At 42.5% G+C, this 21,201-nt stretch overlaps 2 protein-coding genes across 8 annotated transcripts in view; one reads left to right on the forward strand and one right to left on the reverse strand.

Moving 5' to 3' along the window:
- The window catches only part of RARS2 (arginyl-tRNA synthetase 2, mitochondrial), a 90,027-nt gene that overhangs the window by 64,008 nt on the left and 4,818 nt on the right, over positions 1-21,201 (forward strand). Inside the window, exons 15-21 of one of the 7 annotated variants that reach the window (XM_070450146.1) lie at positions 578-645; positions 732-841; positions 1,294-1,389; positions 2,325-2,399; positions 3,976-4,104; positions 4,489-4,560; positions 6,061-6,180. In XM_070450146.1, coding sequence (XP_070306247.1) covers positions 578-645; positions 732-841; positions 1,294-1,389; positions 2,325-2,399; positions 3,976-4,104; positions 4,489-4,528 — 518 coding nt within the window. In that variant the 3' untranslated portion in view covers positions 4,529-4,560; positions 6,061-6,180. Of the gene's footprint in view, positions 1-577; positions 646-731; positions 842-1,293; positions 1,390-2,324; positions 2,400-3,975; positions 4,105-4,488; positions 5,168-5,389; positions 6,027-6,060; positions 6,181-21,201 lie in introns of those variants that run through there. The other 6 variants (XM_020879138.2, XM_070450147.1, XM_070450148.1 and 3 more) reach the window with 6 other exon arrangements.
- The window catches only part of SLC35A1 (solute carrier family 35 member A1), a 30,018-nt gene continuing 15,765 nt past the window's right edge, over positions 6,949-21,201 (reverse strand). The window contains exons 3-8 of the mRNA XM_070450149.1: positions 19,175-19,334; positions 18,847-18,999; positions 12,789-12,855; positions 10,252-10,428; positions 9,623-9,757; positions 6,949-7,849 (exon numbers count right to left, since the gene is read on the reverse strand). Of these exons, the coding sequence (XP_070306250.1) occupies positions 7,722-7,849; positions 9,623-9,757; positions 10,252-10,428; positions 12,789-12,855; positions 18,847-18,999; positions 19,175-19,334 (820 nt within the window). The 3' untranslated portion in view covers positions 6,949-7,721. The remainder of the gene's footprint in view (positions 7,850-9,622; positions 9,758-10,251; positions 10,429-12,788; positions 12,856-18,846; positions 19,000-19,174; positions 19,335-21,201) is intronic.

A 21,201-nucleotide genomic window follows, 5' to 3' on the forward strand; every position in this document is an offset into this window, starting at 1 on the left:
GGCAGCTCCAGCGCCGTCACGCCACAGCTGGAGTGGTCGTGCAGAGCTCCTGCATTCCACACCTGAAGCAAGTCGCAGGCCTCATGGCTTTGTGTAAGCTTCACGCTTGGAAGAAGAAGTGACAGAAGTAAAGAAGTCTCATGTCTTACATGGGATGTTTGTAAGAAAAATCATGTCTCTTCCCTTTTAATGAAGGCTGGGGAAACATCATTATCGAAGTTAAGTCTGCCCAGATTAGGAGAGTGGAGTGCCCACCGTGCCCCTGTTTGCTCCTGGTGCTGCCCGCATACGTTTAGGCGGGTTTCCCCAGGTGGCGCTAGTGGGAATGAGCCCGCCTGCCGTTATAAGAGACAGAGGTTCGATCCCTGGGTTGGGAAGATCCCCTGGAGAAGGGAATGGCTGCTCGACCCAGTCAGTATTCTTGCCTGGAGGACCCCATGGGCAGAGGAGCCTGGTGGGCTATGACTGAAGAGTCGGACACGACTGAAGCAACTTAGCACACAGCACAGCTGCATTTCAACCCTGGCTTTTGTCCAGTTTCATGCAAGGTGACCGTAGCTACCTCTGTCTGTTTCAGCGACCAGAGAGCTGGAGAGCCCCCAGGAGACGGCAGAGCAGGTGGGGCTCGCAGCCCTCATCATTCAGGTCTGTGGGGGCTGCTTCCGGGGGGGAGCCTTTGATTCGGTGCTGCGATGCCGCCGCCGCGTGCTGAAGGCTTCCTGTCGTTTTAGGACTTCAGAGGGTCCCTGCTGTCGGATTACCAGTTCAGCTGGGACCGTGTTTTCCAGAGCCGCGGGGACACGGGAGTCTTCCTGCAGTACACACACGCCCGCCTCCACAGGTGACAGGGGCTGCGGGGAAGCACAGGATGGCTCTGGCCTTCTCAGGGTGAGGCCTGGGTGGCGTGATTCCAGGACCAAAGGCTCTGGTTTCTGCACTTCTCCCACGTCTGACATTCAAAGCTAGGTGAAGTCTGGTGGACTCCTGTTGTGTTTGGATCTTGAGAGGTTTTTTGAACATTTATTTATTGCACACCTATGTAACAATGCTTTTCTGTGTATTACCTTACTTAGCACTCAGAATAATCCCGCCAAGGAGTATACTCCATTTTCAGATGGAGAAACAGATTTAGGAAGAATCGAGGCTTCGAGTCAAACAATGTCAGCTGCCGAGTCTAGGACTAGATTAGGGAGACTGAGGGTACGCATGCTGGGGTGATGTTCCTTACTTGCAGGTACTCGTACCCCAGCTGACTTGCTTAATCCTTTGTTGTGTTTAAACTTCTGACAACAGTCTGGAAGAGACTTTTGGATGCGGCTATCTCAATGACTTCAACACTGCCTGCTTACAAGAGCCGCAGTCTGTTTCCATTCTTCAGCATCTTCTCAGGTATGGGGTCCTCACGAGGTCGTCTGCTGCTGCCCCGTGAGGGACTGTCGTCATTTGCTGACCACTGAAGTGAACAGGCCAGTGACTGCAGACAGCCCTTCTCCAAAGATGTGACCGAAGAGTGCGCGCCTGCCTTTAGAGAGCAGGACGGAGGGCATGCTCACGGCTAATCCTGAGGCTTTAAAAATAGCATCACCGTTGAATCAGCCCAGATGCCTAACATCCCTTAGATCACAGTATGAGAACGTAAAGCCTGGTGAAAGCATAGCCTTTTACGTTTCAGAAACAATCATCATCTCACCCTCTGTGATGAGTGGAGGCAAGTCCCTGCCCTTGCGCACCTTCCCTGAGACCATAAGCCTTTCATTCGCCTCTTGGCTCCAGTGAAGCCTCAGATAGCGGGGGCAGGGGGCCATGCTTCTGCGCCGCACCAGCATCATCGGCGAAGCTGTGCTTGGCCGGAGAGACTGATGGCCTCAGGGAGATCTGGAAGGGATGTGGATGCTTAGCGTCTCTTTCTGCCGCACCGTGGTCTGCGGTTCTCTCCTGGGAAGACGGGCTAGTTTACTTATATTTGGCTTGCTTTTGAGGAAAAACATAAGCCAACCTGGTTTTCTTGGCAGTGAGTAGACTTTGCTTGATTATGTTCCTAAACATGGCTGGAGACTGTGTACATTTAACAGCTATGATTTAAGTCCTTGCTTTAGGCTGGGCCTACAGGATTTCAAGATCATTTAAAAAGTACCTGCCATGCAGGAATTTGTAAGAAAGAAAAATGTGCCTTCACCTTCAAATTTACACAAGGTGGTTTTTCATATGTCTAATACCGCTAATGATATCAAGTCAACCTTTCACCCTCTTGTCTTGGCATCTTAGCTGAGTGTAATACATGCCCAGCCTTCCCCTGCCACCAACTCCTCTCATCTTTCTTCTAGGTTCGACGAGGTGCTTTATAGGTCATCTCAAGACCTTCAGCCCAGGCACATTGTCAGCTACCTTCTAACTCTAAGGTACTTCATAAACTTGCTGTTTTCAGGCATTAAGTGTTTGAGACCTGATATGACAAAGGACCCTTCTTGCATTTAAAGGCTTCCCACAGACAGATCTGTCAGCCTAAACAATTACACTTTAGGTCCCAGGGCTTCTCACCTCCTCTTTGCACGTTAGCAGTTAATGTCCATTCATTCACTCAGTGATTGAAGGTCCTGTCACTGTTGTCCAGTGAACGGGAACCCACAGCTACATCGTGGACGGGCACAGTAGAGTGCATGGACATGAGGGGCGGTGTTGGGCTCTCAGCCAGCCTCGAGGGATCAGAGAGGACTTCTCAGAGGAGGGGCGTCAATGCGAGTCAGGAGGAACGCGGGGGCAGAGACGGAAAAGCCCAGAGCCGAGCGAGAGCGTGATGCGTGAAGAGCGCTGCAAAGGCAGCTCCGGGAGAAGCGAGAAACCACATGCAGCCTCCCGCTGCGCCCTGAAGCTTCCGGCTCACGCTCGGCTCAGTGAGGGCCGTGAGCAAGTTCTGAGCAGCGGCACGGGAAAGTCAGTCTGGCAGAGGGTAGAGGATGAATTGGAAAGCGAGTAGGTGAGCCTTTGATAGAAGTTTCGCAGCGCTGGTTTTAGAAACTCTACATAGAGGTTGACTCCTATAGCAACAAAGTTGTATCTTCTCATAAAGCTATTTAAGAAAGGAAGTATTTGCTTTCACTCAAGATTTATTGAAATCAGATTTACTGGGACTTTTTTCTTGACCGTGCTTTCTACCTGTCTTCCCCGGATTTACAGATTTTTGTTTTCTTTTAATTTTCACTTAGACATATAGACATGAAGAAGCCAGAAAATCTCTACTTAATCATTACAACCAATGTCATAAGCATCATTTCTCTGGCACAGTATTCTTCTTGCTGCCGTAATGTAAACAGAAAAAATACTTTAAGAGTGGCCAGTGTGTGCAGAATGGGCTGATAACTAGTCTTACGCCACCACCTCATATACAGAGGAGACAAGCCAGGCTGTTACACATCTCATCCTGAGGGATGCCTAAGTAAAGGAAAGCTAGTATTAGAAAATAATCCCCTGTACTTATAAAACAGTGAAATCATAACCTTAAAGAAAACAAAATTGTAATCATAGCACCCAGTATTATCAACAGTAGCGTTAGTGTTGGTCGCTCAGTCGTGTCTGACTCTCTGCGACCCCGTGGACTGTAGCCCAGCAGGCTCCTCTGTCCATGGGATTCTCCAGGCAAGAATATCGGAGTGGATAGCCATTCCCTCCTCCAAGGGATCTTCCCAATCCAGGGATCTTACCTGGGTATCCTGCATTGCAGATCCTTTGCCATCTGAGCTACCGGGGAAGCCCTAATAGTAGAACCAGGACCAAAACTCTAAATCTGGAGTTTGATTTGTTTCACTTTGCCAGTTAGTGACAAGCAGTGAATTCAGTCTCATCCCTTCAACTTTGGAAATACCCTTCAGTGGCTCCGGGCCTTGACCTGTCTGAATTGAGGGGGTGAGACGAGATGTCGGGCTCGCAGGTCACACAGGAGACTCCTGCTGGTCCTGACGCTGGTTTCTCCTCTTTCAGTCACCTCGCCGCGGTGGCGCACAGGACGCTGCACGTCAGAAGCAGTCCTCCCGAGGTGGCCGGGGTACGTCGTGTTGCTTCTCCCTGTCGTCTCTGGCATCCTCAGCCTGTTGTTACTGAGTCAGTCTGGTAAATGTTCCTGGAGCAGCATCCCGTTGTCAGACTACAGCAGTGTACTTACTCAGGCAGTAACTGTAATTAGGCTGTAACAATCAATGTTACTTTCCACCAGACACAACATTTTCCTGCATCGAGTGAGTGAGGAGTTCCCCTCATCTGAAGCCGTGCTTCACGCTGTTACTGTCACTCCCGTCCCACCACCCTGAGTACCAGTTTTCCCGTAACAGATTCTAGGAATTTGTCTTTGCTCACAGCCATCCCTCAGGCACTTGGAGATATTGTTCCTACTTTAATTTAGAAGAATGTTAGAATTACTTCTAAAAGCAATTTTACTTATTCAGTTACAGTTAGCCTGTTACTGAATTGACCTTTGATCATTCTTTTATTTTGTAGGCCAGACTTCACCTTTTCAGAGCTGTCCGCTCAGTCCTAGCCAATGGAATGAAACTTCTTGGAATAACACCTGTATGTAGAATGTAATTTCTAATTGAATTGCTTTTAAAATACTAAATTCTAGTTATCTATTCTTATATGCCTTGCTATTTAGAATAGAATTGAAACTATTATTCTGTGTCAGAATCTATATTTTATTGTCTACATTTTATTAAGTGATTTGTCAACTTATTAAATCTTTATCTTTTAAAAAAAATCATCTGAGTTCCCTCATGGTCAGTAAGTACTAAACAGACTTTTATAAAACTTAAGTGAAGTCTTTTTAGTCACTTTGGTCTAGTGGAGACAAAGGGCTGGAGTTTAAACTCTGGCTTGGGGGGTTTGCTTTTTAATAGAAGTACAGTTGGTTTACAATGTGACGTTAGTTTCAGGTGTACCTAGTGATTGACTGTTTTTATATATTACACTGCATTTAAAGTTAGTACAAAATAATGACTGTATTTCCCTGTGCAACGCAATGTATCTTTCTTCTTTACCTGTTTTACACATGGTAGTTTGTCTCTCAAGCTCTACCCCTTTCTTGCTTCTCCCCACTTCCCATTGGTAACCACTAGTTTGTTCTCTGTGAGTCTGTTGTATTCATTTATTTCTGAGATTCCTCATATAAGTGATAACAAGAGTATCTGTCTTTCTGTGACTTATTTCACTAAGCATAGTAACTCTAGGCCCATCCATATTGTTGAAAATGTCAAAATTTCATTTCTTTATGGCCGATGCTCATATCTATGCACATCTTCTGTTGCTGGATACTGTGTTGCCTCCATGTTTTTGCTTACAATGCTGCTGTGAGCACCGGTGGGGAGGGGGCATGTAGCTTTTTGGTGTTTTTGTTTTTCTTCAGATATATACCCAGGAGTAGACTTGCTGGATCGCAGCTCTCGTTTTGGTTTTTTGCGGAACCTCCACATTGTTTTCCAAAGTAGCTGCGGCCACTTACCTTCCCACCAACAGGGGAGTTATAGTCGCTGCTGTCTGCACGGGGGCACACACTCCACTCGAGAGGCACCTGGGCGGCCCCCAGCCCTCCGACCAGCCCGGGGTGCTGGCTGTGTCTGACCCGGGGCTGGGCTGCCCAGCACGCCTGCTGAACTGCTCACTCCCAGGGAGGAGTCTCACCCGTGTGATCTCCCTTCCTCGAGTCCCCCGGGGCACCAGACTTCTGCTCCTCCCTTCCTGCTGGTTCTGTGTGGCTCTTTCCCACAGCCTCGGCTGTGAGCCTTTCTGCTCGTTTGCAGTCACTCCTCAGTGAGACCTGTTCCGATGCCGATGTGTGTGTGTTTGTGGGGCGAGGTGAGTTCCGGCTTGAGGTTTCTTACTATGCCATTCATCCAGAAACCCTTCTTATAAATAAGATTGTTTTTTTTTTTAACTTGTGGAGAAAAATCTCAATTTTCTTAGGATCATGAGTGTTCTTAATAAATTTAGGGAGACCAAAATTAAGCTTTTTTGCCGATACAGCTGACTACTTGCAGAGAACAGATCTTGTACTCATCTCTTCATTGCTGTGTACAGGTACCTCTCGGCACACTACATGAACTGGGGCACTGAATACATTGAATAACAAGGAATTACTTTACAGATACCGACCTAGGATCTTCGTAAATGAGCCCATTAAAGCATATCTGAAATGGAGTTTCCCAGCTGCGTGTATCTGCATGTTGTTGAGTGCATTTTCCTGCTAAGGGAACATGAGTAGGATGTGGTCTGTTTGATAGGTTCAGCTATCCTCATCTGAGAATTTCCATTCTGATCTGCTAAAATTTATTCTGACTGTTGCTACTAGAAGTCTTCTGAATACCAATGACAGTCTGTTTTTATGCATAGAGAAGCCAGTTAGCATGAACTAAAGCTTCTTCAGTTGAGTGAGTTTAGTTTTATATTGGCAAGTGTGGTATACATTGTTAATCCTAGAAAAGACTCCAATTTTAAGTGAATTAGCTTCCAGATTGCTAATTCTCTATGTAAAGTATCAATATTTCTTCAGCATAAATCAGCCATGGAATAAAAACGTAAGCTGGGACATGTTTTACAGGTCTAGTATCCCCCGCCTCTCCTTTGAAAAAACATTCCCCTCCCCAGATCCTTAGTATCCCTAGCTTCCTTAGGATTTGAATCTTGAGTAAAGTGACTGACACGGGGGCAATGATTGTTAGAGCCAGGGCTTTGAAAAAGCAGCTCCCTGAAAGAAACGTACGTTAATTCCTATAGCCTAGAGCCCTACAGTCTTCACAACTTCCTTTTGTTGTTGTTTAATGCTAGCTAGAGTCTCTCTATATAAGCCCTTTTTGCAACTTGATGAAAGTTCGCATATAGAAAGTAAATTTAATGGTTTGGGCTTGTGTTTATGCTTAAGCGTTGTCTTAATGGTCATATCTACAATACAAGTAGTGAGCAAACAGATTTCATATAATAAATTAAGTTTATTGCTGAATTTCCCCGTATCATAGAAATTTTTTTAAAAAACACTGAAATTTCACAAATTATTGAGAGCCCAACAGTTACATACTTTATTTAAAAAAGTACAAAAGTGACATTAGAAATATTTTTTGAAGAAAAGTATATCCTCTAACAGCAAAGAAATACGAGTCCAGACAATGAATGGCACAAAGCCAGCACTTAAAGGGGCATTCAGTCACCACCCACACATCACTGTCTGAGCTTCTAGATAGATGCAGTTTGAGAAGTTACACAGTCAGTCTGTTTCTGAACTAGCCCGTCTTGTTTTTGCCTCCCTTCTGTAAGAGAAGAGCTAGGTCTTCACTGCTGCGGGGACTAAACACTGTAATGCCTTGGAGAGTAAGGCGGGGTCAGCCCTTCTCCCCTGGTGCCTGAACGAGAGAACAGTTAGTACAGAAACGGCTTTGGCACTTTAACCTTTAACATAACCCCAAACCTCACTAATCAAATGTTGCAGCCTCGCATGATTTTTTTTTTTTAAACACCACATCATCTCCATACTATTGTATGTACACTGTTATATATACAATAATAAAAATCCTTCATTCTTAAAACAAGTTGATTCCAAACAGGTCACATTAAAACTCATTCATATAGCTTTCTTCTTAATTCTTAGACCAGTTTTTCTTTTTTAAATCTACCTTCTGAAATTGACTTAAGGCTCTAGTTTAATATAAATGGTTTAGTCTTAGTAGGAATCTCTTTTGAGGCTAACATCACACACCGATGACTCTCTCTTTTGAATCCATTTCTCCTTGTTGGATGGATGTAGTGTCTTGTCTGGGTAATCCATAGAGATATATAGAAACACAGACAAGCAGAGTACCCAGAGCAAAGGTGAGTGCTGGAAAGAAAAAAAAAAAAGCTTAATCTGTATTTGTGCCCTTAAAACTACATCACGATGATCAGTTTAAAATTTTGAAGACTTTCAACTGTGGGTTTACACTATCAGACTGTATGGAAAATAAATTTTAAGTGTTCTGTATTTTGATGGTAAGGTTTAGAAAAGTAATCAATTGGAGCACCACCCTCCACCCCACACCCCAAAAAAAACAAAGTGGTGAGGTCAAGGGAGTGACAGTCACTGACTACATACTTTTCAAGAACACACGTATCACTGTCTGGGGTCACTGACTAAGAGCATACCAACATCCCTATCTGCTGACTCAGACAACTGTGGAATATGGATTTTCCGTGACACTAGAAACCTGTTGAAGTTTAGAGTAACAGGTAGTTGGCAAATTCAGAAAGTTAGATGACTAATGATTCAAACCTTTGAGGATTCCTGAAGAGCAAATGAGGTGGTGATTTAATAAGTAAACATATTTTCTGCTAACCTTTTTTTTTAACCTTAATTCTGAAAATCAGGACGTAACTGAATTACTTGCCCAAAGTAGACATTATATAACTAAATCTTTGTGTCAAACTGTACATTCTGTTCAAAACTAAGCCATATTCTATCTTAGGGAATACAATGGCAGAGTCTTAATATCTTAAAAAAAAAATGTCATGCAGAAAAATGACATCAAGCCATGGATTTTAATTCATCCCTAACTAAGACAGACTAGCTTTTCCTTCAGAAAGGGGAGAAGAGGGTAAATTAAATAGAACATCTAAAGGAGGGCCTAGAAATGGTAAGCAGCTGGCTTTATACAGAACACCTGTGTGCCAGGCACTGTTCTAATAAGCATTTCGCCTAAAATAACCCTAGGAGACAGGTGATCTTGTTCCCAATTTACAGACACAGAAACGGAGACATGGGTTAGGTAACTTCCCCGAGGCTGTTCCACTAATAAATGGTACCAGCAAGATTTGAACCATACTATCAATTTTTTTCCTAAGATACTGATGTTCTTCTATTTGCATTTATAACAAAAGTCAGTTTTAAAATGAAATGTAAATGTAGGCCCGATCTGATTCTTTTACTTAATGTTGATATTTGACAGATTTTCCTCATGTATTAGTTTCTGGTATAACTGCTAAGTCAGTATCTCTGCTTAAATAATTCAGAAGACAACTAATAGTGGATATGGCTAGGGAAAATTATACTAGAAGGACAAGCATAAATTTCTTATTAATCACATATTAAATGAAATAAAGATAGTTTATAAAAGAAAATTTAGATTTGCATTGTAGTTTCAAAAGCAGTTTATACCCAAGTCTAAAACAGGAAGGTACAAGCTAAGGGGGAAATGAAAGCAGTTTTACTATTCTTCCCTCAAACAAAAAGCCAAGTTTACTGCAGCCCGCTGTGGTAAGCAGCCGCTTGCCCGGGCCCTTCCGCCCTTCGCTGTGTCATGCTGTACTCGCGCTGAAGCACCGAAGTGGCCTTGTATGTAGGCCCTGGCTGCAGAAATGCTCTTCCTGGCGAGTGGCCTGCTCGCTCATACAGGGAAGTGACACCCTCGGTTTAAGCTCTGGAACCATTTAAGTAACCTAAGTCCCGTGAACCCCACACTCCACACAGATACGAACTGCTGCACTTCTAGGATAAATGACAGCAAAACTACGCAATTTCTGTAAACACGATAAGCAACTGCCATATTGAATAAAAGATGAACCAAGGAAGTGAGAAGCTCTTCCCAGTCAAAAACTTGCAGTGCAAACTAAGACATACTTATCTGTAATCCGAAGAGCATCACTGAAGCAACGGTAGAAAGGACGATGGCAGCTGCCGCAGAGAAGCCTTTCATGATGTTGTCTGTGTATTTGACCACAACAGACGTGTAGAGGCCTCCAACGCTGGCAAGCACTTGTGCACAGAAAGAAAGAAAATCTTAACACTCAAATGACACATGCTATGACGGTGGGGCACTTTTCATCCTCAGAGATGCCATACTAATTTACCTAGGAAAATGCTGTTTTCCTTAGAAGCAGCTGTATGAGAGTTTGAACTAAAAGTTGAGTCGTAGTTCCTACAAAACATTGTTTTTCAGATGCCCAAAGGGCTATGTACTCTACTACTAAACTGTACACACTTATTGCTAACACGTTAGGTACTTTTGATTGTGAAGGCAAAAATTGCTTTGGGATAGCTTTGCCACAAAAGTAAGTCAATAAAATCAAAATTACATTTTCAAGCTGGTATTCTCAGTATCAAAGGAACAATTTAAAAATGCTATAAAGGCTTAAATGACGTCTAACTTTTATTACATAATATATAATATATTTTATATTATATATACATTATTGTTAATATTTTTTTAAAAAAGATCTACCTATAACCCTTTATTCCTGGATACTTACAGATGACAAACCAGACATAATATGTGTAACCAAAGAAAAATCCTTTTTCTTTAATTTCAGCTCCGTCTGACAAGTAGACGCCAACTAATGTCACAACAATCCCCGATAGATACATCTGAATGTTTCTCACCCAAAGGGAAGTGTCTGAACTCTTTAAAACTTTTTCAAAATATACTCCTGAAAGAAAATTAAGTACGCAAATATGAAATAGATATTATTAGAAATTAAAATGTCTTTCATTTAGAATTAAAATCTAAAGATATGAAGTATATGATTTAGGAAACATTTCACACATTAATGCACGTTTATGGTGCTGGTTATGACACATGGCATACTGAACATCACCGATTTGTATTTTTACAGAACATACAGAATTAATAACCAAGAGGGAGCTTTCTAACCCACATTTAACAGGAAGTCCTTAATATTGTTAAGTTTCTGCCTTTATGATGGCAGTAAGCTGTATCACCAAAGCTGTCTCCTAATGCCACTGAAACACTTGGTTTGGTCAGCTAGAAAAACTATACTGTCAAGACTCAATTATCTTAATCACACTCCTGTAGTATCTGCTTAGTGATGAATACTTTCCACTTTGCAAAATAACCTATATAATCACCACCAGGAATTTTTTTCAGAATAAGTAACACAACCAAAATAAAATTTAAACACAACTTGCTGAGTGAAGCCACTTTCCTTTCAAGCAGGGGTCCACAGGCCAAGTTCATACACACTGTCAGAAGGAACATGAATTCCCTAACTAGACAGTATGTTTTGTGTATATGTGCATTTTTCTGCAGTTGATGATCCATAGCTTTTTAAGTACTCCAAAAGAGCACATAACTTCTCCCTCAAAAGTCACATAGCACAGCTGTAAGTTCTATACGTAAAGTGAATGCATGTTTAACAAGAACATCAAAGAGCTTTGTCCCAAACGCTAGAAACCCTGCCCCTAGAGCAGCCGTCATCTGACCGGAATGAAAGCCAGGCCTCCCCTTGACGAGCTGGGCCGGGAAGGGCCGGGGAGCGGGGCAGACACAGTGGCCACTCCTAAACTGGAATGAAAGCCAGGCTTCCCCTTGACGAGCTGTGCCGGGAAGGGCCGGGGAGTGGGGCAGACACAGTGGCCGCTCCTAAACTGGAATGGAAGCCAGGCCTCCCCTTGACGAGCTGGGCCGGGAAGGGCCGGGGAGCGGGGCAGACACAGTGGCCACTCCTAAACTGGAATGAAAGCCAGGCCTCCCCTTGACGAGCTGCACCGGGAAGGGCCGGGGAGTGGGGCAGACACAGTGGCCACTCCTAAACTGGAATGAAAGCCAGGCCTCCCCTTGACGAGCTGGGCTGGGAAGGGCCGGGGAGTGGGGCAGACACAGTGGCCGCTCCTAAACTGGAATGGAAGCCAGGCCTCCCCTTGACGAGCTGCGCCGGGAAGGGCCGGAGAGTGGGGCAGACACAGTGGCCGCTCCTAAACTGGAATGGAAGCCAGGCCTTTCCTTTGATGAGCCTGCACCGGGAAGGGCTGGAGAGTGGGGCAGACAGTGGCCGCTCCTGTTTCTAGCCTTGACTTTCCGCATCTGGAAAAGCCATTGAACTGTTCAGTTCTCAGTTACTCCAACCACAGAGGGGTATTAAACCACCTACCGTTTCCTCACTTGTGTCCTGAGAGGTTGAACTAAACAGAATGCTGGACACACTTTAACTGTTCAAAACAGTGCTAAAAATCAAACTGTGTTACTTCAAGTGTAAGTCAACTTTTGTTTCTGATTTGTTTTTTAAGACTCTAGCACAATGCTGTCATTAAGTTTATTCCTAAATTCAGATTTTCCCCTCTTATCAGACGACTAGAAGAAAAAAAGATTACTTTCCTAGTCAAAAATAAAGTACTATAAAATAAAAAAATAGTCTTAACTCTTGAAATAGCACAAATAATAAAGATGTATAGCTATAACTAATATACCCTTTCAGTTTCTTCTCTGTTGGAACTATTTCTAAAACATCTCATTTCTTATATTGCACTTAACATTCATACTTTTGTCTCTTCTTGATTCAGTGATTTTCCCTTACACATGTGAGTCAGATTCCATGTTTATCTGATGTTAGTGGTTCTGATTCTTCTCTCCCTTTTTGGCGCTTACTTCTGGGTACTAGGTTTTCTGAGGTATTTGTCACCTCCCTTTCCTCCCTACTCCATAATTCCTAATCTGTTGAACCAGAGGAAGAAATTGAGATTACCAGGGAAATACAGAGAGCAAGCTGGTAACAAGCAACCTAAAGCAGCCGAATCTAGCCTGAGGTCAGTGCCAGAAAAATAGAAAGAGGTACTTGAGCTTTCTGATGGCTAACTTATTCCATTTTCAGAGGTCTTTTTTCATTTACTTTGGGGTTCTTAGGTGGACTGGGGATAGTCAACGATGACAAACACATTCTTACATAACTGCAAAAATGAGTAAGGACTGAGATCTTAGCTGAGTTAAACACTACTACATGCTCCCTAGAAAAACAATTTGACAACTGAATAAAGTGGTGCTTTTATGATTTACCTGCAAATCCTGAGCACAATACAGCAATAGCTATAGCGCCAAATCCTAACAGTGGATTCTGTTCCACCTGCAATAGTAATGTTTTAAAAGTTATTCTTTGTGACTAAAAATACAACTCATCCAAGAGACCAAACAAATGAATACAAAACTCTGTTTATAGTTCTATTGAAAGTATGTGTCATTATCAGACACAGCTTTTCTATAGAAGAAGACAGGACCAAACAAATGCCACCCCAGGGACAAACAAAGTACTGAAGTTAAAAACATATCGGTCAAATTATAGCCACGATGACTGCCTGATAACCACGCGCGCCTTCTTCCTGATAACAGCGGCACCCGAGCACAGAACTGTGCATAGCCCATCACTTCATGGGAAATAGATGGGGAGACAGTAGAAACAGTGTCAGACTTTATTTTGGGGGGCTCCAAAATCACTGCAGATGGTGACTGCAGCCATGAAATTAAAAGACGCTTACTCCTTGGATGGAAAGTTATGACCAACCTAGACAGCATATTAAAAAGCAGAGACGTTACTTTGCCAACAAAGGTCCGTCTAGTCAAGGCTGTGGTTTTTCCAGTGGTCATGTATGGATGTGAGAGTTGGACTATAAAGAAAGCTGAGCGCTGAAGAATTGATGCTTTTGAACTGTGGTGTTGGAGAAGACTCTTGAGAGTCCCTTGGACTCCAAGGATCCAACCAGTCCATCCTGAAGGAGATCAGTCCTGGGTGTTCACTGGAAGGACTGATGCTGAAGCTGAAACTCCAGTACTCTGGCCACCTCATGTGAAGAGTTGACTCATTGGAAAAGACCCTGATGCTGCGAGGGATTGGGGGCAGGAGAAGGGGGTGACAAGGATGAGATGGCTGGATGGCATCACCGACTCAATGGGCATGAGTTTTAGTAAACTCGGGGAGTTTGTGATGAACAGGGAGGCCTGGCGTGCTGCAAAAAGTGGGGTCGCAAAAAGTCAGACACGACTGAGCAACCAAACTGAACTGAACCGCCTGTCAGCCTTCCCAGGCAGCACTAGTGGTAAAGAACCCATCTGCCAAGGCAGGAGACGTAAGAGACACAGGTTCGCTCCCTGGGTTGGGAATATCTGGAGGAAGGCGTGGCAACCCTTCCAGTATCCTTGCCAGGAGAATCCCACGGACAGAGGAGCCTGGTGAGCTACAGTCCATGGGGTCACAAAGACTCAAACATGACTGAAGCAATTTAGCAAGCAAGCAGCAGCCACCACTTAATTTTAACTTCTGACACCACCATAATCAAGCCCTTGTAGGATCAATCATGGAAATGACGACACTTTGACTTGTTTTATTCCCTATCACCTATGGGATAAAGGACTTGTAAGATTTCCAACTTTACTGAATTTTTATCAAATATTAATAGCATGACTTTTACAAACCATATACACTATTTTATAAAGTAAATGAATAAAGAGGAAGCTGATACACAGCTCTGATTCTTAAATAGTTCACTAATGTGAGAGATTGACATGCATATATATTCACAATACTTTGCTAACAGATGCAGCATATGGACCCCCACCTATTGTTTCAACTTTATTTCCTCAGGAGCCTTCATCAGTCTCTGCTCAGAGATCAGTGTTATCTGAGCGGCAGCGCTCAGGAACTAAGGGTTGAGACACAGGACTGATGTGACAAGCACATAGCTTGTTCAAAACAAGTAAGCCTCATAAAGCAGAGTGTTACTTTGAGGACCTGAGACAGAAAATATCTGTGCGAAGATAAAAGAAGAAATAGAAGATATTATGGACTAATGATTCTCAAAGTATGGTCCCTGGACCAACAGCAGCAGCAGCGTCACCTGTTAGAAATGAAAATTGACAGGCATTCCCCAGACCTACTGAATCAAACTGTTAGCCTCCACCCTCAGAATCTGTCTAACCTTCCTGTTAATTCTGATGTATACTGATGTTTCGAGAACACTGCTATAGACTACAGTGGGTAAACATGGATGCTTTCCTAATATAAACTATAAGACTGGCATAGAAATGAGAAAAAAAAAAATGGAAGGACACTAGAAAGCTCAGGCTACTAAATAAAATGTCTGGCAAATTCTTGGCTTTTCTGCTGGTTTAATCTCTACAGTTAGCAAAAATGGTGATAGACACTGACTGCTTCTCTGGGCTTCAAGAAGTCAGGTGTCACTAGTTAAAGGCATCTTCAATGAATTCTTATTTTATAGGAACACTAAGAAAAAAAAATTAAAAACTACAGCATACAAAACCAAGAGGAACCAACCAGGAATTTTAGTATCAAAAAAAATTGAAAGCTCTGAATAAGTGGAGGCTTGCAAAAATACTATAAAACTTTGAAGAAGGCCTTTAAAAGAGAAGAAAGTGTTTCTTTTGCTAGATGACATACTGTTAGCAAGAAAATAAGAGTTACCCAAATCTAGTTTCCACTTTCTCTGTGAATAATGATTTTAAATGAATGAATGAATGGGAAGTTAAGTCCAAAATATGTGGTTTGCTGTCATAAAAACACCCGGAAGGCTGATGTTTAGGCTTTTAAATGACAATTTATATGGGTCTGCTTTTACTGTGTCACCTTCCCAGTGAAAATGATTTCACTTACATAGGGGGTCTTCCAAGTCGGGGTAGAGTTCCATAAATTTTCACAAAGTGATTCCCAATTTCATTTTATTCTTTTTGTATCGTGAAACTGGAAACTTTATGACATTGTAAATTATCAGCTGGTTTTTCTGAATATAAAGTGTGAAAACACAGAACAGTATTTTGATCTATTTGATAATTTTGTGGGTTTTTGAAGAATTAATGAGCATGTAAATAGAAATAGTGACTGCTTGAATACTGTATTTACTTGCACTCTTTCAGTACATCAAGATTCCTGTATATTTTAGAGTATAATAAAACACAGATGTGAGTTGTAAAAAAAAAAAAAAAAAACACCCACCTAAATTCAGAAGCATCTTGACCAAGAATAGTACCAAGTCAAGGTGTGTTCACTACATCTGTGAAGATTACTGGGGCATGGAAACTGGCCAGAAAATCTGAATTGGGCAAATACTGTCCGGATTTTCAGAAAGGCAGAGAGAAGGAAAAGCTGCAGAAATGATCAACAGCAGCTTCAGGCGTTGAAGGCAGGCCAGTACACTCACCAGAAGCGCAGACTCTGGAGCCACACTGCCTGGGCTCAAGCAAGCTTGAGCTGTGGACCCACTGCTAAGCTGCTGTGCCTATCAGTTTCCTCATATGAAAATGGAAATAAAGACACACATCTCATGTGACTGGTGTGGGCATAAGTGAGTTAATGTGTGTAAAGCACTTAGAACATTGCTAATAACTAGTGTTGACTGCGGTGTTGTTACTGTTACTGAATACGAGCAAAATCACACCACAGATGACTTGTAGAGCTTAAAAAGTCCAATGGTCATCACACACACACACACAAATGGTGTGGCTTCCATAAGAAGAAGACACACCAAACTGTCTCACTGAAAGGATTCCTAGTTAAGTGATGAGGGGAATTCCACAGAAATAATGTTCAGTAAGAAATCTGACAGATTTGCATAGTGTTTTCGTTACTGAGACAGAGAAATGGAGTGAGGATAACTAGTTCTATTCATAGCTGAGTGAATACTCATGTAGCAAAGTGCTAATTAACAGAATAAGACCAAGCTGGACCTACAGCCGCTATCAACCAGCCGGGCATACGAATGAGCCACCGGAGAAACGGCCCCTCCCAGCCTTGGCGGGTCTGCAGCTGCCTGCGGGCCTGGCTGGTATCTTGGCTGCAACCTCTTACGAGACCCCTCAAGCCAGAATGTCTCAAAGAGGCCAGAGCTCAGGCACCCTTGAATTCCTGGTTCATGAAAACTGAGAGGGATAACAAATGTTTCTTAAGCAAGAGTAAAAAAAATAGAGATCTAAAGGCATGTCCTCAGAACTCTGATCCCGTCTGTCTAAAATTTTCAGTGAAGACCCAGAAGACATGCGTGCCGCATCTGCAGAAAGCATAACAACATTTCAAGAAAAAGCTAACGACCAATAAGGACTGCAGACCTCAGAGGCTTGAGCATTAACCCAAAGTAACAAGATGGGCTTAATAAATATAAACACATCTTGCACTTCAGTTTAGAAGCCTGCTGCAGAAATCATATCTGAGAAAAACTGTGTGTGTGTGTGAAACAGCTACATGTGGTTATAAATCAGTTACAGAATGGATAGCCACCTCCAACCAAAAAAAAACAAAAAAACCCTGACAACCTTAGGCTGACTGAACAAGTCTAGAGTAATTAGCGAACTACAGCTCAGCTCAGTTGGTAAAGAATCTGCCTGCAATGCAGGAGACCCAGCTTCTATCCCTGGGTCAGGAGGATCCCCTGGAGAAGTATTGTTGCCTGGAGAATCCCACGGACAGAGGAGCCTGGTGGGCTACAATCCGTGGGGTCACAAGAGTCGGACACAGCTTAGCAACTCAACCACGGTATTCAGTCAGCATCTGGAGATGGTACGAGCTTTGGGGACACACCGAGGTATATACCTCATATATAAGGTATATACCTTATATACACACCGAGGAAAGACAATGGATAAATGCGTCTAGAAAAGAAGTACAAGGCAGCGCGGGGACAGGCTAGGGGTCACAGAGTCCCCAGAAGGCACATTCTAGGAAGAAACAGGTCCTCTCAACAGGGGACAGAAAAAGACACGGAAGGCAGGCTGTGACAGTGTTCTCAGACATTCCAAGGGCCATCATGTGGAGCTAGCAGGGGTCTGAGTTACTCTGAGGAGAGCAGGGAACAACAAGAGGCAGCTACAGGAGGCTGCATTCTGTTCAAGATACGAAAGAACTTTCTAGAGTGCTCCAGCAGTCGAATTCTCTGCTTTAGTTTACTGAGCTTTTCATACGCATTACCTATGCGAGGTGGACATTTGCTAAACATGTAAAGTGGTCCTGGAAGTTCATATTTAACTTTTAAGTGTTTGCATTACTTCCCAAACAAATGACTTCTCCAGTGGTCTACGTCCGCGTTACACGTGCAGTACATACTTGACAGCGTTTGAAATGTCACCGAGAATATAAGCACATTTAAACATCACGTAAAGACAAGAAATACTAGTGTAAAACTTACTTTCTGAGAAAAAAAATCCTTCCGCCAGGCCGGAAAGTACGTAAAAAGCTGACTTTTCCCACTTTCACATGCCTCCCCGGCTGCCTTCCGCTCCTAAAAGACCACGGGCCCGCTACGGTCATGCACCCTGAACTTCTCTGATCTTGGAGGCCAAGCAGGGTGGGACCTGGTTAGTACTTGGACGGGAGAACCCATGGTCTCTCATTGGGAAAAATATGCAGAAGGAAGCTCCTGACCTTCAGGTCCTCCACTGTAGTTCTACTTCCTACTTCTCTTTGGGAAAACAACCAATTAAAGCATATAATACTTGAAAAAAATCAGGTATATACCTTAACATTTAACTCTTGAACTAAAAGTTAGAAGTGAAGGCACCTCTTGCCCTATTTTAGTTACCAATTATCAGGAGAACACTGCTGCTCCCCTATGAGCCCGACTGTTGACGGTGGCTGTATGTACAAAGCAAGAATTTCTGTGACTGCAGGACAGCATGAAAATTAGATGGAGAAAACTGCCCAGTATTTCTGAGAAAATGTATAAAAGAGGCCTAGAAGTTCTGAACATACACACTGTGTGGAAGTTCGCACAATTTGAGCCACAGGTTACCTATTAACTAGAACTTTGGATGCGTTACTTCCTCTCTTTGAAGTTACTTCAATTTTGTTATCCATAAAATGAAGGAGGGGCATTATACTGAGTTTAAGATAACATCCATCTCTAACGTATTTTATGCACATTCTCCTCTTTTAAAAAAAGAAGCCAGTTTCCTCTCCTTAGCAATAACATTTTCCTAAGGGGCAAAAAGGATATATGTAAGGCAAAGGTTATTTTCACTCAAAGAAATACAATCAAGCTCCACGCATCAGCGTGACTGACTCAAGGGCGTAAGACCTTAAGTTTCCTAGCTCAGTTACGTTAGGCGTGTTGTTTCTCACCACGACTTTGGTGGCCTGGGCTGGCTTCCACTGCACGAGTGTGACTCCCCCGCACAGCATAAACACTGAAATCCACTGCAGCTTGCTGAGCGTCCGGTTCAACATTAAGACAGTGCACAGAGCAGTGCAAGGGATCTTCAGCTGGTACGTCACCTGAGAACAACACATGAGCTAATCAGCTCCGCTAATGTCGGACTCCGAGACCAAAATATCTGGTGTCGTTAACAGAACCGAGAAGAATATCTGACAGTGACAGAAAGGGTTAATAAAAATGCTGTCCGCATAAAAACATGCCTTTAAAGCCTCTGCGCCTCTGACCACCACCCACCTGGTACACCGCCGCATCCAGGTTGCTAAGAGCGAGGAAAGCCATGTTGTTCTGGACGGCGTACACCAGGGAAGGCACACTCAGCTTCATCAGCTCCTTGGGGCTCCCCAGGACATTCTCTCTTAAAGACGCCCTGAGTCTACCCAGATTACCAGTTTCCCTTTGAAAACAAAACGGGGAAAGGAGAGGGGTGAGGAAGAAAATGAAGGTCATCCTATTAGATACCATCGCAGGTAGGGTAGCTACAATGTGTTAAGTTCACTGATAGAATTTAACAAACTTGTTTATTTTTAGAATTTTTGACTAATTTTCGGTTTATTAAAAGAAATATACCAACAATATGTGAAAAACAATTACAGTTTCTATTTGGGAAAATATGGCACTTGGTTTACCATCATCCACCTCTGGTCAAAGCTCCAGGGGCTTCTGAGTATATGAAGTTATGAGATAACAGGAAACCAGAATTGCTGATATTACCCATAAAAAATTAATCCCTGCCGCTTTCTGCCATTACATCAAGTTTACCCTGATTATTTTTTAGATTAATCAGACTGCATATCCATTTAAAACAATTTTTAATTACAATAGATTTAAATTGCAAACAAAAGAAAAAAGCTTTAGTACTTAAAGAAGTTACTTGAGATTAATTTATAAATTTTGATCTGCATCACTCAATGAGATAGGAAGAGGAACTGAGTGATGTAGGTCAATATTATTTGTAAACTAATTTAGTGTTTGGGCAATACGGTGGACAATAAATCTTTAGATAAGCATATTCTCATAAAACTCAAGCATGTATCTATATAACTTGGCAGGAAATCTGAATAATTAATACCAGTAAAGGTAAACTGTATCTACAATGTACATAAAGTTCACTACTGCATATTGATTAATGCATGCTCTTAAGTATTCTTATTTTTATGCAGGAGGAACTATTAATAGCTAATCTGACTCATACTTTCCCCTGCTATAAATCAGCTCACTTATTCCCTGAAAATACATATCAAAGAACACTTTTATAAGCATCAACACCAAAAAATGCTACATCAAAAGGCTCCTAACTACAGCTCAAAACATCCTTAAAGAGAACCATAATGCTGCATTGAGAAGACTAATCTATGTCAACTCACAATGAGCCTTCAAATTTTCGGTTAACATATTAGAATCAAGTCACTAACTGGGTATTTTCATACTAAATAGGGCAAAAATGATTACCCAGGTTCTGAGGGGGAAGCAAAAAGTCCATAATGTTGAACTGACTACCCATGCCTTTTCACCATAGAACACTCAGCACCCAAGAAAACACTTAAGACAGGAAAGTCGGCCTGGACCACAGAGACACAAGGTGTCCTTAGTTAAAGGCTGTCTGCTGCCAAATTCAATACACCCCACACCACAATGGGAAATCCATATGCTGAAGAGTAACATACACCCCACACCACAATGGGAAATCCATATGCTGAAAACGACACACACACAGCTAGAGGGAGATGACAAAAGCCGTCCAGAAGAGGAGAGAATTCAAGAAAGATGACTGTGCTGGGAAAAATCTACATAGGAGAGATTTCCAGACACCTGAAGTTTGGCCCTTTAAACCTTTAACACTTTTTTTTTTTAAACACAAATCTATAATGTTCTATATAATTCTCCACATCTTAAAAGAGTATAAAGAAAAATTTCTCAAATTTTCCCTGTTATAAAACTGAAAATAAAAAACGATTAAAAAGAATCACAGAGGTCCAACTCAAAGAACCATTTTAACAGGTGATATATTAGAAAACATAATTGAACATTCTGTCATAATTCTAAGAAGCACCTTATGATGGAAGAAGCATAAATCTTACAGAACACTGCTTTCACTGAGCCATTACTTTATGTCCTTCCGAAATACTTTTCTACTGATGTATCTTCAGAGTGGTTCCCTAGGGAACTCCTGAGAGGCACCAGTTTGCACCCATCTTTTATGTTCTACTTCCTTTCATGTCTGTTTATCTCCCACATAGGGTTCCGCAAGCTCTAGTTTAATG

This window comes from Odocoileus virginianus, chromosome 19 (assembly GCF_023699985.2).
Source record: "Odocoileus virginianus isolate 20LAN1187 ecotype Illinois chromosome 19, Ovbor_1.2, whole genome shotgun sequence".
Classification (NCBI taxonomy): domain Eukaryota; kingdom Metazoa; phylum Chordata; class Mammalia; order Artiodactyla; family Cervidae; genus Odocoileus; species Odocoileus virginianus.